Genomic DNA, 16,155 nt, shown 5'->3' on the forward strand with positions numbered 1-16,155 from the left:
CTCTGAAAGATTCTATCTTCTTAATTGTTTATGTAGATATTATATATGCAGCTGTATGTCTTTCTATCAGTTAACATTCACATGATAGGTACTCTCCATACTGTATATCTGTTATTTACAACATTTGTGTAGTCTCATCACAGTATTCACTTAAAGGGAAATTCAGCCGATTCAAAAACCTCATATCTCCATTTTTGCAGTTTTTCAGCTTTTGACATTATTTGGAAAGGCCTGCTGCTCTTTACATTGTGCGCAAGTTTCATGATGAATGGACCAAAAGAAATGACCCAAAATGACTTGGAAAAAAGTCTGGTTACACTTACATTAAAAATAAAAAAAGTTCCTGTGAATTTATCATTTTATCTTTTGTATGTTCTATATCTTTTATTTTGCCCTGCACTCTTAGCAAAAACAGCTGTATAGTATGACCTGTAACAAGCATGGGACCCTTTTTGGTGCTATATAGAAACAAAACAAAGTTTTTTTAAATGCATCAAGTTCATTTGTAAGATGAAGGGCAGATATGTGCCTAGTGTCACCATTGTTTTGACTATAATTAGCATCCATAGAGTATTCCAGAAAAGATATTTAATAAATCTTAAAATTAACTTTTAACAACAGTTAACTGAACACAGTTGATCGGCATATCCTGCGATTATCCAGGACAGTCAATTAGAATTTCAGTAATCAATGTTCATTTATTTACCCTCTGAAGCCATTTGTTTTCCATTAAAATTGAAATGCATTGCTTTGCAATAATAAACCACATCAGCCTTATTGAAATGCAACATTTCTTTTGTGCTCATCATTTTCATTCTGGTAGGTTTCTGTTTGTGAACGTGTGCCGAGACTACAAGAAATCAAGTATAATGGCAAGTCAATGGCATTACACTGTATTTACGATTACAGGCTACTTTCGAAAGACAGTCAAATTAAGGTGATAGTGACTGAGTAGGATTCCATTCTCTGATGGCTGTGCCCACACTCTTTCACTCCGAAAGTGTCCTCATCATTTTTCAAAGATGAAACAGAAGTTGAGACATCTGAAACAATGGGGGAGTCATTACTCTTTAAAAACCATCAGTGGAGCACTGACAACAGGAGAGCATGTAATACTGATGTCTGCTTAGGCAGAAAATGAACATCTTTTCAGAAAAAAAGTAAAAAAGCAATGTCAGCAACTTAGCTATTCAAAGTACCCAGTTTATTTTATTGTTGGCTATGATTGCAGGTAATAAAATAGCACCTCTTCTACTTACAAACACAAATGTGGTTCTGACTGGAGCTTTAGAATCCCGCTTTCAATAGTTTATCAGCTTGTGGTGCAAAGAAGGCGCAGTGAGTGAGAAATAACTACACCATGTTTTTGTTATCACTAGAAACTTTTAAAGGCTACAGTGGCCTAAGTGCAGGCCTAGGCTTATAGTTAAGTTTCACTGTAGCCAACTCAGAAAGCCATTAAACAGGTGGGAGGGTCACGACCTCACCGCCTCTTGCACAAGCAGAGAAACAGGCACTCTAACAGAACAGGGGTCGGCCTATATGGCATCCCTAGAGGTAGCTCATCAGAGCCAGGTGCTCATCTGGATCCCAAGGCCTTCTAGAAATCAATAAGAAAAACAGGAACCTTAAGCAATAATGATGGTAAAGTGAAATTTTGTGGTGATGGAGATAACAGTGTAACATAACACACATAACTTGCATAAATCTTTTATAACCACATCACACGAGCAAATCTTTTATAACCACACAACAACGTCACTGAAATTTTTTACTAAGAGTTCATTGGATGAAATTTAGTAGCATGTTTAGAGTTTTTTCACCAACAACCAAGATCTGAGTGGTCTATAAGCCTGTGGGTAGATGGTTCTGAGGGCAATAAATGTATCTTCCTGGGGGAAACAAGCTTAATTCATTACAATATGTATCAACCAGGCTCATGATTCCGCAGTCTTCTTTCCTTTTGCCCTACATTTTTAGCGGAAACAGTTCTACACAGTATGATTATAACAACAGATTAAGCTTTTTTTGGCACTATACAGAACCATTTTTAAAAGATTTAAAGAACCATACACAACAGGTTTTCTATCACAAAAGAAGCATTTTTGCTTTCAATGGTTATTTGAGTGCACATGGTTCTATATATAATCAGTCTTTACTTTAAAGAATCACTTTTTAATGGTTAAATATTGAGGTATTACCTTGTTCTATAAAGAAAAAACATGTTTTGCATAAGTACAATAAGCGCTGAGGAAAACATGCTTAAGTAAACATTTTGTTAACACTATTTTTTAAAGGTCCACTGTAGAGGCTTTGTAGAGATTCAGTCTATAGGGGACCATCAAAATAAAGTGCGACCAACATTTTAGCTTAAGCTTTGATCAGTGCTTGAAAAATTAAAAGTTCACAAAGTGTTTAAAGACATACAAGGCAGTCTAAATAAATTGTGCGTGAAATTCTGAACAATTGTTCAGTTGGTCAGTAAGCAATATATCGTCACTGCCACAACAAATCCTCGTATCTCCAAAAAGGTGACTTTACAGGAAAAGGAAAAAAAATCTATTTTAATAGAATTGAAAAAACATTATTCCAAGTCAATTTGGAGCACACACACACACACATCATCTAAACCGCTTATCCTGGGTTGCGGTGGGGTGCTGGAGCCTATCCCAGCTGTCATTGGGCAGAAGGCAGGACACACCCTGGACAGGTCGCCAGTCCATCGCAGAGCAGACAGACAGACATATACACTCACACCTAGAGGCAATGTAGCATATCCAATCAGCTTGACTGCATGTCTTTGGACTATGGGAGGAAACTGGAGTACCCGGAGGAAACCCACGCAGACACGGGGAGAACATGCAAACTCCACACAGAAATGACCCTGGTCGCCCAGCCAGGAATCGAACCCAGGCCATCCTTGAGGCAACAGCACTACCCACTGCGCCACCATGCTGCCCTACTTTGGAGCATTTGATTTAAATTTATTTTTAAAATGAAAAATGACGAACATATATGAAATACATATGAGATATGAGGTTTTCTCCCAACAGCGACGACATAATTTTTATGACCTTGGCCGATGTGATTTTCTGAGCTAATGTTAATACGTTGAAGGACTGGCCAACAGCAGCCATTAAAATCTCCCCGTGATCTTCAGAGCTGTCCTTCATCCAGCTTTGGATCCGCCGTCTGCCAGAGCCGGGCTACCCTTTTTATCCTGAGCTGGAAATCACTTCTTTTTGGTATACTGCAAGAAGAGATGGACAAAGATTAATCAGTCAGTGGCTTGACCCCTAAAACTCTTCCACTTTTTACATATGCATGAATCATAGTGATGCCTACCTTATCTAATATCCAGTCAGCATCAGAAATAGCTCTTTGGATAATCATACTGATTCTTTCCGGGTTGTCCTCGTCTGCATGGCTGTTAAAACTCTGCACAGAACAAGACAGTCTGTTATCACAAGGCAAATGTGCCTGGCTATAAACTGCTACTCTAATCTCATTGAGGGCTGTTAGCACAGAGACCTGTACACTAGCTCTCTCTCTCTCTCTCTGCATATGCATTACAATTACTTAGTGGTGCCTTCCTTTATACTGAAGAGCCGAATCATGTGTCAAAATCCAGCAGTGTCAAAATCCAATTCCAGTGAGTGGAACAGTTTTGCTGTAACACACCTAATCCAAATTATGAGTATAAAGCCATCTCGGGCTGTTTTAAGTGTGTTGGGTCAAGGGCTAGTTTAAACTGCAGGACAGTGGGTCCCTAGGAGCAGGATTAATAATAATAATAATAATAATAATAATAATAGTGGAATTGTATATAGAAATGTCTTTCGAGACACCCAATGATGCTGTACGACAAGACCATTAAGATAAATCCCAGCAATATTTTGGAGAACCTCTAACCCTGACATTCCATTAGTGGGTTTCTTCTACATAACAAAGTCAGAGAAGTACACTTGAAAATTTTACGCATGTCCATAATATTTTACTGGATGCATTTATAAATGTACCCCTTAACTGCTCTTTCCGCTCAGGTCAACACGAGACTCAGGAACATTTATTTTTTTCAATGTCATTTTGTTTCATGTTTTTGGAGAGAAGTCATGCTTTTCATGTCTAATGAATATCAGTGACTCTGTAGGGTGGCTTTATTTTGTAATACAAGATGTAAGGAAAGTTACACATTAGGTTCCTAAGTGTAAGTGATTACATGAAAACCCAAGATAGGAGCTTTTTTTTGTAAAATTAATATATGTACATAAATCTGGTGTTAAAAAAGCTATGTTTACCTTGTTTACAGGGCCCTGAATACTGTTTTATCTGTGAAATGTCCCTTCTTCCCCTTCACTGGAACTGTGCATCCCTTTATTGAATCAGTGATTCATTTGTGCATTCTCCAATATGTATTTGTTCTAGATAATGACAACCAATTATTTAAATAAATAACTAACTAACCAACATATGGGGGGGGGGAAAGAAACAATGCTCTAAAAGCTATTTTATTATGTAGCACTATAATGCATGTTTATATTACCAAGCCTAATTATTGACGTTTGTTGATATCAAACGGATAAGCTGAGGACAGCTGTGGAGGGTTCTGTGCTGAGACCCGGCTTTACCTGCCTCACTGCGTGTCTGTAGTGTTTCTGCATGGCCGCTGAGGGCAGGAGTTTACAGCAGCGCAGCAGGTAGCGGTAGAGCTGCAGCGGAGTCCGGACCAGCTCCGCTCCCGGCAGAGGGCTCATCTCCTCAGATCCTCAGACTAACCCGGGGAGACTTCACTTCACTGACCTTCACTCAAACCTCTCGAGTTCAGTTTTAAATCACACAGCAGCGCAGAATCACTACAGCGACGTCAGTGCAGCTCATCAGCGTTAACTGTTTTACTCTGCTTAATAACTCAAGAACACGACCTAAAGCCCCCCGTGAGATCTGCGCCCACCTCTGTGCACAACCTGTTTAAACTGTGCACTAGCACAGAACTGCAAATCACTTCCTGTGTTCAGCTGGCCCAGTCATATTTCAAATTAAAAGCCTCTGTAAAATCCCATAATTAAAAGAGTAAAAGGAGCACGTCCTTATTTGTTAAATGAAAGAGCCAGTTTTAAAAAGTTAGAGATTTCTTGGATACATTTTCAGAATTTCTTTTGTTAAAGCATCAAAAATGTAACCAAAATTATTCAGAGTGTTTTGATCTCAAATGAGCCTTTCTTGAGAATAGCTCACAGCAGCGGTGATAGGAACCAGCCGTTTTAAACATTTTTACGCATTTAAACCTCAATCACAAAAAAGTTATTACACTAAATGGTTGTAAATACAGTGCCTGAGGCCCAAATGCATTATTCTATGACAGTTTTGAGCTACGATTTTGGCCTAAAACATATTTTTACACTGACATGTGTTCATATATTGATACATATTAAAATATTCAAAATGGCACAGTTATATCTTAAAATGTCACATCAATTACACATATATTTTTGTAAATGTATCTAAAATATATATTACATTTTTAAAGTCTTTCATAGGGGACAGTTTGACTTTGCTGTTCTTAACGCTTCAACTAAACCTGATGATTAACTGCTGAGTTAAATCAGGTGTGTTTGAGCAGGAAATTCACCAAACTGACTCCAGTCCTGCAGGACCGGTCTTTGCCATCCGTGCTCTACAAAACATCAACCTTACAGTGAGGTACATAATATAACCTTGCAATAATGGACAACGGCCGATAAAAGAATCTCTAACTGGCTACGTGAATCTAATAATGTATTTGTAGGAAGCTTGAGCAGACAAACCAAAAAAAAGTATATAACTGAAATCCAAGTGGATGGGATCATTATTACGGTGGCACTGAAGACCAAAACTACTTTTACCAAAAGGGAATACCAATTAAAATAATAGCAAATATTTTAAAATGAAAACAAATGGTTATAAAAACAAAGAAGCTGTCAAAGAAAAGTCAACATCTTCAAAAAACATCTACAAAAAAGACAGATCTCTAAATAAAATCTGACATCTTCAAATAATGCAAGATATCTTTAAATAAAACAAAACATCTTTAAATAAAAGCACTTGAAAAAAAGTTGACAGCTTTGAATAAAAATTAGACATCTATAAATAAAAGCTGACAGTGTTAGATAAACGTTGCCAATTTAAAAAAGTTTACAGCTTTGAAAAAAAGTTATGGCATATTTTATATTTTATGTTTTTTTTTAATGCATTAAATTCAAATGTTCAGCAAATAAATAGAATTTGTGCACTAAAATTAGCAGAAAAGTGTCAATTCAAAAGAATTTGCAAAACTAACCAATGCAAGAAGCAACTGTTTCCAGTTCAAATCCTCTGATGAAACGAAGTTAGTAAACAGGACAGGTTTTGTACAGGAACAATTACAAATGACTTGAGAATGCAATGATGAACATATACTGTCAAGTGTTTGGCAGATTTCCAGCATGACTACAGGCAGGAAAAAGAAAACACAAAGCATCCATCTTCTTCGCACGAACCTGCCACATGCAATTAAGATCAGCAGAAAACTATGTGAACTGTCAGTCAAGGTTTCACTCATGTTACTCCACTGCTGTTATCCCTGTAGCTGGTTTCCTCTAGCTGCCCAAATCAGACTGAAAATTTTGACACTTGCCTACAAAGCCTAAAATGGACCAGCCCCTTCCTACCTATCTGTACCTTGAGCCCTTTGAGCTTCAAGTACAGCTTGGCTTGACCCTCCATCCTTCAAAATGCATGGAAAGCAAGCATCAAGACTCTTTTCTGTCTTGGCACTCAGGTGGTGGTCCCTTGTTCCCCTGCTGTTGTGCTAGTACGAGTGGATCAGACACAGCATTGCTGATGGAGTTTTTAAACACCTCAGTGTCACTGCTGGACTGAGAAAAGTCCACCAACCAAAAATATCCAGCCAACAGCATCCTGTGACCACTGATGAAGGGCTAGAGGATGACCAACACAAACTGTGCAGCAACAGATGAACTACTGTCTCTGACTTTACCTCTACAAGGTAGACCAAGATAGATGTGTCCAATAGAGTGGACAGTGAGTGGACACAGTGTTTAAAAAGTCCAGCAGCACTGCTGTGTCTGATCCACTTGTACCAGCACAACACACACTAACACACTACCACCACGTCAGTGTTAGTGCAGTGCTGGGAATGATCCACCATCCAAATAATATCTACTGTGTTGGGGTCCTGTGGGGGTCCTGACCATTGAAGAACAGAGTAAAGGTGGGATAACATTATGCAATTGTAGAACTACAAAGTGCACCTATGTGGTAAGTGGAGTTAATAAAATGGGAAATAAATGTAGATACAAGGTAGATGTACCTAACAAAGAGCTCAGTGACTGTATGTTTCACACTAATACGTATCACTAAGGCCAGTCTTGTGCCTGGGAGTTACTTTGGTTAGTACAAGTACTTCCTAAAAGTTCAGACCATCTTACTTAAGACCTGCTGGTGCATCCGGCCCCTGCTGTAAAGACTATGTTCCCCTAGTGTAATTATGTATATGTGTTATGAAAGCACAATGGGAAGGAACAAATGCTTCACCTGTCCTCTCAGATATTACAAGTTATGTAAGTGTGGGAATATGCTGACATATTTATAGCCTCTGTAACCACAGGTAAATACACACTGGGCAAGAAAACCAGAAGTGGGCTGCTGTCCAATTTTTTATGCACACATCTTGATGCATGTCAGGGGTGCAGCTAGAAACTTTAGAATGGGGTGCCCAGGCAAGACCCAGAGATTATACTGGGGTGGCACACTACTAGGAAAAAAATAGAGTTACATAACATAAGACTAAAATAGTGTTAGTGTATATAAGTACATCTGTCCATCACTTTTGCATTTTACAGATTTGACATTTACTTTTTTTATGCTTATTAATTACGTTATTAATTTAGGCTGCCCTCGCTACAGGTTATGTATGAGTCTAATGATCAAAAAAGAGTCAGACAGCACTGTATAAGGAAAGCTATGGATGTTTTCAACTGTAAAAAGTAATTTTAATATCATAAACAATTACAGCTGATTAATTTATGATAGTTATCTTACCATTGCACAGTTTTCAGTTTATAATTTAGCTCATAGAACAGCACTGTTGAAGGGACCCAGTGCACATCCACTCACCTGTTTGCTCCATACAGATCACAGCAAGGTACAATAATTATTAAACACAGAGTAGTCAGACTCTTATGACTGATTGGTTACTGCCCCGATGGCAGATTTTCACCATAAAGCATAATTGATGCTTTATTAATGATAGCTGACTGATAATGGTTTACCGTCTCTCTTTCCACAACCGGGGTGGCCAAAAGGGTGTCCAAGCTTCTTGCTAGGGTGGCAGTGACCACTTCTGGCCACCTCTTTGCTCTGCCTCTGGTGCATGTAGTAAGTATACGTGACAAACTACATCCAAAAATGACATCAATTGCTCAATTTAACCAAATCTGTGTTACTCCATATTGGGTGATATCATGATGCTTCCACCTCCATACTTCACTGTGGATTTGGAGTTCTTGGGATCATACGCAAAACCCTTCTTTCTCCAAAAATAATGAGTTGCAATGCAATGCGAAAAGGGCCATAAGAAGAGGCTCATGGGTAGCGCTCGCCCTTTAAGTGACATTTGTTGTTAATGTTGTTTGTTGTGTTTGAGATGTGTTTGTGTTTTATGTGTTGGGACATGGGTTTAGTTAATGTGGGCTTGTGCTGATCAGAAGGAGAAAGTGTATGGCTAGGAGTGACCTGCCTTTTATTTCAGTGGATTTTTAAGTGGCTTTTCTGCCGTGTTGAAAATATTCATAATATATAGAAATTAATATTTTTATTTGTACTTCAGTAACAATGTATCTGCCTTTCTGTATCTGTATGATTTTGTGCATGTCTGCATAAAAAGAAGCATTTGCTAAATTTCCTTCGGGATCAATAAAGTAAGTAAATAAGTAAGCAAGTAAGTATCTATCTATCTATCTATCTATCTATCTATCTATCTATCTATCTATGTATGTATCTATCCATCTATGTATGTATGTATGTATCTATCCATCTATGTATGTATGTATGTATGTATCTATCTATCTATGTATGTATCTATCTATCTATGTATGTATCTATGTATGTATCTATCCATCAATGTATGTATGTATGTATGTATGTATGTATCTATCTATCTACCTACCTACCTATCCATCTATCCATCCATCCATCCATCCAAAAATTAAATCAGCACATACTGTAATATTAATTTAATAATTTTTATTAAATCTTAGTGCCCACTATTGCTGTATTTGTAACTGGGCTGCTTCCTCAGTAATACAACCAAATCCATCATAGGTTCTGTCAGTTTTTAAATAGTTGTTCACACATAAGATGCTGAATTTCTCCCAGCTCCCAGAGAACCAGTTTCAATTACTTTAAGTTAAGCAAAGTTTATATGCAGGTATGTTGTGCTTCTTTCACATCTGAGACGAATTCCATTTCAGTCGTTTTCTGAAATTAGATTAATGTGCTTCACTTACTTCAAATTTGTTCACATTTTTCATTTTACATTTTTAGCATTTCCTTTACACAACGTAATTTATCCATGGTTTACATTTACAACATGTATGTTGAAGAACACCTTGCATAGGATGTACTTTTTTTCCCAGCAGTGTATTTCTAAAATGTGTGAATATCATTTCTCCATGTAAATGTAAGTTTCCTCTTTGCCCGATGAACCTGAAAACATGTCTAATGGCTTCATAGTTACTGCCAGTATCAAACTCCATCCAAAACCTTTTTAGATCGTTTTTCATTTGGCAACAGCTCATTTTATCATAACCTTTCAACTTTATCACAAATTACATTATTACTCAGCGTCTAGAAGTCCCTTAAGTATCAAACATTACCATGAATGAAGAGGTCTTTCTTAAAGTTTATAAAAGTGCTTCTTCGTGCTTCTAAAAGTAGTGGACTGCTAACATCACTCAAATGGTAGGGATCAAAATGAGTCAAATGCATATTGGCTTAGACTGAATAAAATTGTACCCGATGTATCTCTGTATGTGCAGTTGTAGGCAACATTTTGAAAACCCCTGGTCAAATTTCATGCTTTGTTGATTTTCAAAGTAAAAGTTTTCACTTAGAAAATCAACATATCATTTGACCAGGGGTGCCAAAACTTATGCACAAGACTGTATATAGCTCTGACTGTAGTTTGGTGGCATTCCAGGGCTTTCCTGTCCCTTTCCCAACCTGTTAGCATCAACAATATTGAAAATATCACTGGACACTGGACCGTTCTGGATTGTGCCATTTTGTGCCAAACTTCTATGGTTCAACTTCACCCTGATGGTCAGGGCCAAAGTCAGCTTCCTACTGTCCTAGAGTGATCTATATATGTTTTTTTTGGTTTGTTTTACAAAAGAAATATGCAAAGTTTATGTAGAACAGTTCCAAATGTAACTACTTGTTACACTTGTTTTTATGTCTCCACAGCCGGCTTCATAAATCGATACCAGTTTTCTGCTCCCAGTTTGGAGATAGTGTCAGAGCTACTTAGCATAATGAATGGAAAAGTACACAGAAGTGCTGGCTCTGCTCAAAAAGCAGGGAAACACTCAACTTAATTAATACCCCCATTAGACAAGACATAATCCTGGTTCATTCCCAGCGTCAGATAAAGATCAAGTAAGCTATTAAGTTTATGAACAGCAGCAGAGAAAAAAAAACACAAGTAAAAAATGTTTTCATTTCCATAAATGTCAACATTTATTTAATGAGCTTCACCACTGTACTTCAAATCTACACTTTGAAAAGAGACCGGCCGCTTTTTTCAAACACATAATACATCTAGAACCCTCCCGGTTCCTCTGAATCACCACCTCTGTTTTTCAGGCCATCGAAAGCTATCTTCTTATTATAATCATATATGTCGTAAAATGTATGCAAATACCATTACCTCTGAGTATAAACTTCAAATGTCTTATAAAAACCTTTGACAGCATGAGTAGTACCTTTTCAAATTGGCCCAACAGAAGTTACAGGTTAGTCTCTTTTTCGCCAACACTCTGTTTAATTTTGCGTGGTTATCTTCAATAGGCTGCACTCGCTCTTATATTTTAGCATCGCCATGGGTTTGGACTTCTGATTCGAATGCGACATCTTTCAGTGAAGGACACCAACCATGTCGATCAATGTGGGTCTTCTGGCATGACAAAAAATGACTGGTGTGATCTAACAGTCGGAAAAACACTGAGTTGGGAATACGTGGGAATATGGAATTTTGTACAAGGATATGATGGGCCCACCTCCAACTAATTGCAATTTGAATGATTTTTTTTTTTTTTTGTCATTTTTTGCACAGGGTTTTATAGGAATATAAAAGTTGGAAGGGACATTCAAGTTTTAAATCTCCACATTAAATTAAAAACGTGTGGAGGTAAACAACCAAGTCATTGAGCTCCAGAGGTAGAGACCAACAATGTGAATTCATTATATACATATACACAACGAGTTCAGTGTTTCTTTAAAGTAAATGAAATAATAATAATAATAATAATAATAATAATAATAATAAAGGGTTCTACTTCATTAGACTACTCATATCCACAGCTCTTTTTCTGCAGTACACACAAGACACAATTAACATAATTGGTTATGTGTTGTTTGTTTCCATAATCATACTGTTTTGGATTACGTCTTTATCTACACTTTTAGTGCAGGGAAAAACAAAAACTCGAAAAAAAAGAAAAAAAAAAGAAAAAAAATATTTACAATTATATGCAAAAAATAAAAAATAAAATCAAATTTCACAGCCCTAAAAATGTGCAGGCTAATTCAACCTCTGTACAGCAGTATTGTCTTGTGATTTTATTATTATTTTTATTTATTTTGTTGTTTTTTTTTTTGTTTTTGTTTTGTTGTTTTTTTTTACGGCACATCTTTTGCTTCACTGTAGTTTTATTTTCCATTGAAATCTATCAACTACTCACTTATTTACATACCATATTCAGTGGATCATGAGAAAGCATGCCATAGCACATTAAGGAAGAAATAAAAATAGTCATCTAAAAATATATTAAATATTTTCATTTTAAGAGGTTTTTTTTCCTTTTTTTTCGGAGAGATTGCGGTACAGACAGTGTGAAACATATGTAAGTGAAACTACTCATTTGCTCGAATGACTATTTGCTTTCATAAACTAATCATCCCTCCCTGCTTTCTTCAGGAAAAACAAAACAAAAAACAACAACAAAAAAAAAAGCGCAGGAAGGGCCTAGAGGGTTGGGAACGTGGAACTGAGGTTCCATGGCAATCGCCATAGTGACTCCATGGCCAGTCCAGAAACATGCTTTGGATTCATACATGCACATTCACTCACACAATGGTGCACTCGTCTTTTTAAAGAACAAGTTTTGGGAATATATGTTCGTTATCACGGAATGGCTGTTTATCGCATCACGTTATCTCCTTCTGATGTCTTCGGTTCAGTCTTTTCGATTTAGGTTTGGTTCATTTGTATACTGTACGGGTTCATAAATAAGCAAACTTCCATATTCCTTCTATAGTAGCTGTTTTTATTTATTTATTTATTTTTTCGTTAAGCCATGACTGGCATTGGAGTGCTCAGTCATATTATATTAGGATGGCAGCTGAATATTACGTGAGATGCCTCCTCATGCTTTTTTTACCCCACTTTTCTAATGAACTCCAGTGTGGGCCTGTAGGACGCTCCAGAGATCTCCTCAGATCTTAACTGTGGGTCCCTCATTCTACAGGCCACATCACTCTCTTGCCCCCAATGCTTAAATGGGGGGGAGGTGGGGTATATAGGCCTGTGGTGGCCCTGTCTTTTGTCCCATTCAGTCATCATGATTAGGGTCCTGGCGGTTTAAGCCTGGCCGTGCTTTTGCATTACCTTTCAGTACAAACTGGCCGAAATACTGACAGGACCACCAGCCCAGCATGCCCACCACGGTCAGCAGTCTTACATGTGGCCTTGCCATCAGTATCTCTGCACTGTCACACAAGTCTGCAAATACTGATTTATGAGATTTCTAAGAGAAAGTAAAGAATGAGAAGGATGTAAAACCTAAAATAAAATAAACAAACGCTATAAAATTTATTTGACACTACGGCTGAAAATTAAATAAATTAACAGCGACCCAAGCTGGACAAAATGCAGGACAGTTCTGAGGGAAAGGTTAGGCATGGGAAAGAGCGAGAGACAAAGAGAGTGAGAGGGAGAGAGAGAGGTGGAGGTGGAGAGTGCCGTGGTGCCTCCATGCGATGTGGAGAAATTGCAGGCGTTCCCTCTATTACTGAATAAATAAAGCATGAGTGGATGAACAGAAAGAGCCTTCCTTCAGGGACGCCGCCCTGACCACTTCACCACACGGAGTCCATGCAGGCCGTCTTCGTCCGGCTGCACTCGCACGCGTGCGTGTGTATATATATATATACGTGCGCATGTGCACTTCTCTCACACCTCTGTATACCTACATACTAGTGGGAATACTTCTACTGTACGTTAACACCCCACCCCCTCCCCCTCCCTCCCTGTGTCCCTCCTTGACCCGAACAGCAGTGGTTGGTTCTTTAGAACTTCATTTTTAGTTAGTATTACAGTACACTCATCAGCAACTTTTGCTAGTGCTAGACTCCAGTGAAATGCTACGCAGGTTTTTGGGGATGCCTGGGCGTCAGTAGTCCAGGGTTGCGCGGGGTGTTTGCGCGGAGGGGACCGCTGAAAGGGTAACCACCACCCACTTCGTCTTCGTCATCGTCTTCTTCCTCGTCATCATCAGCTACTCCCACACCAGAGGAGACGGAGGCATCTCAGAGGGTTGCGCTACTGTAGAGCTGAGGAGAAAGAAAATCCCAGTTACATCACACTTCATGCGTGTAGCCATGTCTCCATCTAGTGTTTGAAAAAAGTTCAAACAACTTTTTTGCCTCCCCCACCCTTTCTGACTCTGCTGTTCAGACGCTCGCTTCTCTGCTCTTGTAGCCGCCTCATAGCTTCAGAATACTCAGTTACTATGAAATATGATCATGCTATACATATTTCATTTTGGAGGACAAGAGAGACAAGATCGGCCAGTGTAAACATATAAGCAAGGGCTGTCAAACAAACAGCTATTCAAAATCAGAAATATTTAAAAGATATTTAAAAAAAACAGAACTAAAGAAGTCAAAACAGAATTACAAAAATCTACTTAATAACTTCAATACTTTTGAAACTGCTAAACAAAAATGGACACGCCTGGCCATTGTGGGACTAATAAGCAGAACTTAAATAAATAAATAAATAAATAAATAAGTCTAAACACCCGCAGTCAAATCACACATTTTGTTGATTTTCTAAGTGAAAATAAGTTGACAAATTCTCTACAGGAAACACACGTAAATATGGCATTTGTGTACAAGTTTAGTGCGCAGTTTCTATTTATTTGAGTTTAACACACTGAAAAATATATAAAACATAAAACTTCTGCTCAGGCCACAATTTAGGTTTTCTTCTTTTCGTGTATTTTCCAATATGTTAAATTCAGCAAGTAGACAGCAGTAACATCACTTGGGTGCCCAAACTTTCACATACGACTGCACATGATAGAATCTACTTCATAAATATACTTCATAAAGAGGTTGACCTAAGTTATTTTTTTCTTGGCTTCTCTGACCCTTGTTCAGCCTAAATCTGCTGTTCCTTTACCTCCATTCAACTACCTTAAAGTCAACTTGAAATCACCTTGTTAGCATATGTGCCTAGTCATATAAAGCAAAATTAGAGTTTTTATTATAACTCCATACACCTGCAGGCAGGGAACAGTAATATTAACCTATAAAATCATATTTCACCTCCCCATCCCACCACCCTCAAACATGCTCAGCTAGCACAGAGGTCCTCTCTGGTACTGAGCTTCACTCGAAAATCTGACATGATACGGAAAGAAAATGAGTTGATTTCCAAATCACACTGACTTAAGTAGCAGTGCCTGTTTTGGAACTTGAAACTGAGATTCCCAAAACTTGGAACTGATAATACGAAAAAATCTAAATTCACTTACACACAGAAGCAATAATGACCAACATAAATTCAATATGCTTGTGATTTTTTCATGATTACTCTGGCATTTATGCATTCAAATTTAATGAACCACATTTAGAGCTGAGTAACTTGCATGAGTCGTGTTTATGCTTCCAGTACATGTATGGCAGTGATGGTCTTTCATTTATTTATTTGTTTATTTACTTATTTATTTATAATAATGAGGTTTGTCTCATTCTGAACAAACACCTACTGTTTTCGGTTAAACTGTAATTTTGATTGGTCAACATAAAAATAGACTGTTAGTGACTTTTAGACGAGGTACATCAGCAAGGACTATTACAGTAACAAGGTGGATGTGGTGCCCCCTTCTGGAGAGGAACTGAGCTGCACCCCGCTTACCTGATAAAGCTTTTGAAGGCGGCAGACTGAGGATTAATACAGAGAGGTACCCGATTCCCCTTCTGCTGCTCCAGGATGAACTGATGAATGATCTCTGTGTGAGGAGGAAGACAAAGAAGAATGGAGCTTATGTGAAAAATGTGTACTCATCAACTGCACACTTTCTAGGCTCCAGGCCTATATTGGTGATCTTCATAGTATCAAACTGCTATATAATCTACCAGGCATAATAACAAATGTATCTTGTTCCTAAACACTAAGCTGAATAATCAAGAACAATCCCATGAATGTTGGGCTGAAAAGCTCATATTGACAGGCTAAAAGCACAAGGAGTATATTTTCAATCCTGTGTACCTTTCAAAATGTTCTGTTGCTTTTTTTTCACCACATTTAATGTCATGTGCACAGAACTATGGAAAAGTATCAATTTAAGAACCCTAGGAGTCTTCAGATCTATACTTCATGCAGCCTTCCATGAAGGAAAAGAACTGACAAACTTCCTCATGATTGTAAGCCTGAGGATCCCCCCACTGTTCCAAACATGGCTTAATGTGCTTTCAATCTCCAGGAGGTTTACGTCCACACTGGCTAATCCTCCAGTGGAAACAAGGTGAACACAAGGCAAGAGGAAGATGAGGGAGGAGGAAGGGCAGGGCTATTTCAAGCTGGCTGCGCGGTAAGCCTGCCTTTAGCTG

At 38.0% G+C, this 16,155-nt stretch overlaps 2 protein-coding genes across 2 annotated transcripts in view; both read right to left on the reverse strand.

Moving 5' to 3' along the window:
* Positions 1-1,195: 1,195 nt before the first annotated feature.
* lyrm9 (LYR motif containing 9) lies at positions 1,196-5,062 on the reverse strand. The gene is made up of 3 exons (XM_036564619.1): positions 4,629-5,062; positions 3,346-3,438; positions 1,196-3,250 (listed from the first exon to the last, which is right to left on the reverse strand). The coding sequence occupies exons 1-3, from the start codon at positions 4,752-4,754 to the stop codon at positions 3,233-3,235; spliced, it is 237 nt and encodes a 78-aa protein (XP_036420512.1). The 5' UTR covers positions 4,755-5,062; the 3' UTR covers positions 1,196-3,232.
* Positions 5,063-10,751: 5,689 nt separating this feature from the next.
* The window catches only part of nlk2 (nemo-like kinase, type 2), a 100,216-nt gene continuing 94,812 nt past the window's right edge, over positions 10,752-16,155 (reverse strand). The window contains exons 10-11 of the mRNA XM_036564650.1: positions 15,461-15,554; positions 10,752-13,869 (exon numbers count right to left, since the gene is read on the reverse strand). Coding sequence (XP_036420543.1) covers positions 13,815-13,869; positions 15,461-15,554 — 149 coding nt within the window. The 3' untranslated portion in view covers positions 10,752-13,814. The remainder of the gene's footprint in view (positions 13,870-15,460; positions 15,555-16,155) is intronic.

The sequence above is a fragment of the Colossoma macropomum genome, unplaced genomic scaffold, assembly GCF_904425465.1.
Source record: "Colossoma macropomum unplaced genomic scaffold, Colossoma_macropomum, whole genome shotgun sequence".
Classification (NCBI taxonomy): Eukaryota; Metazoa; Chordata; class Actinopteri; order Characiformes; family Serrasalmidae; genus Colossoma; species Colossoma macropomum.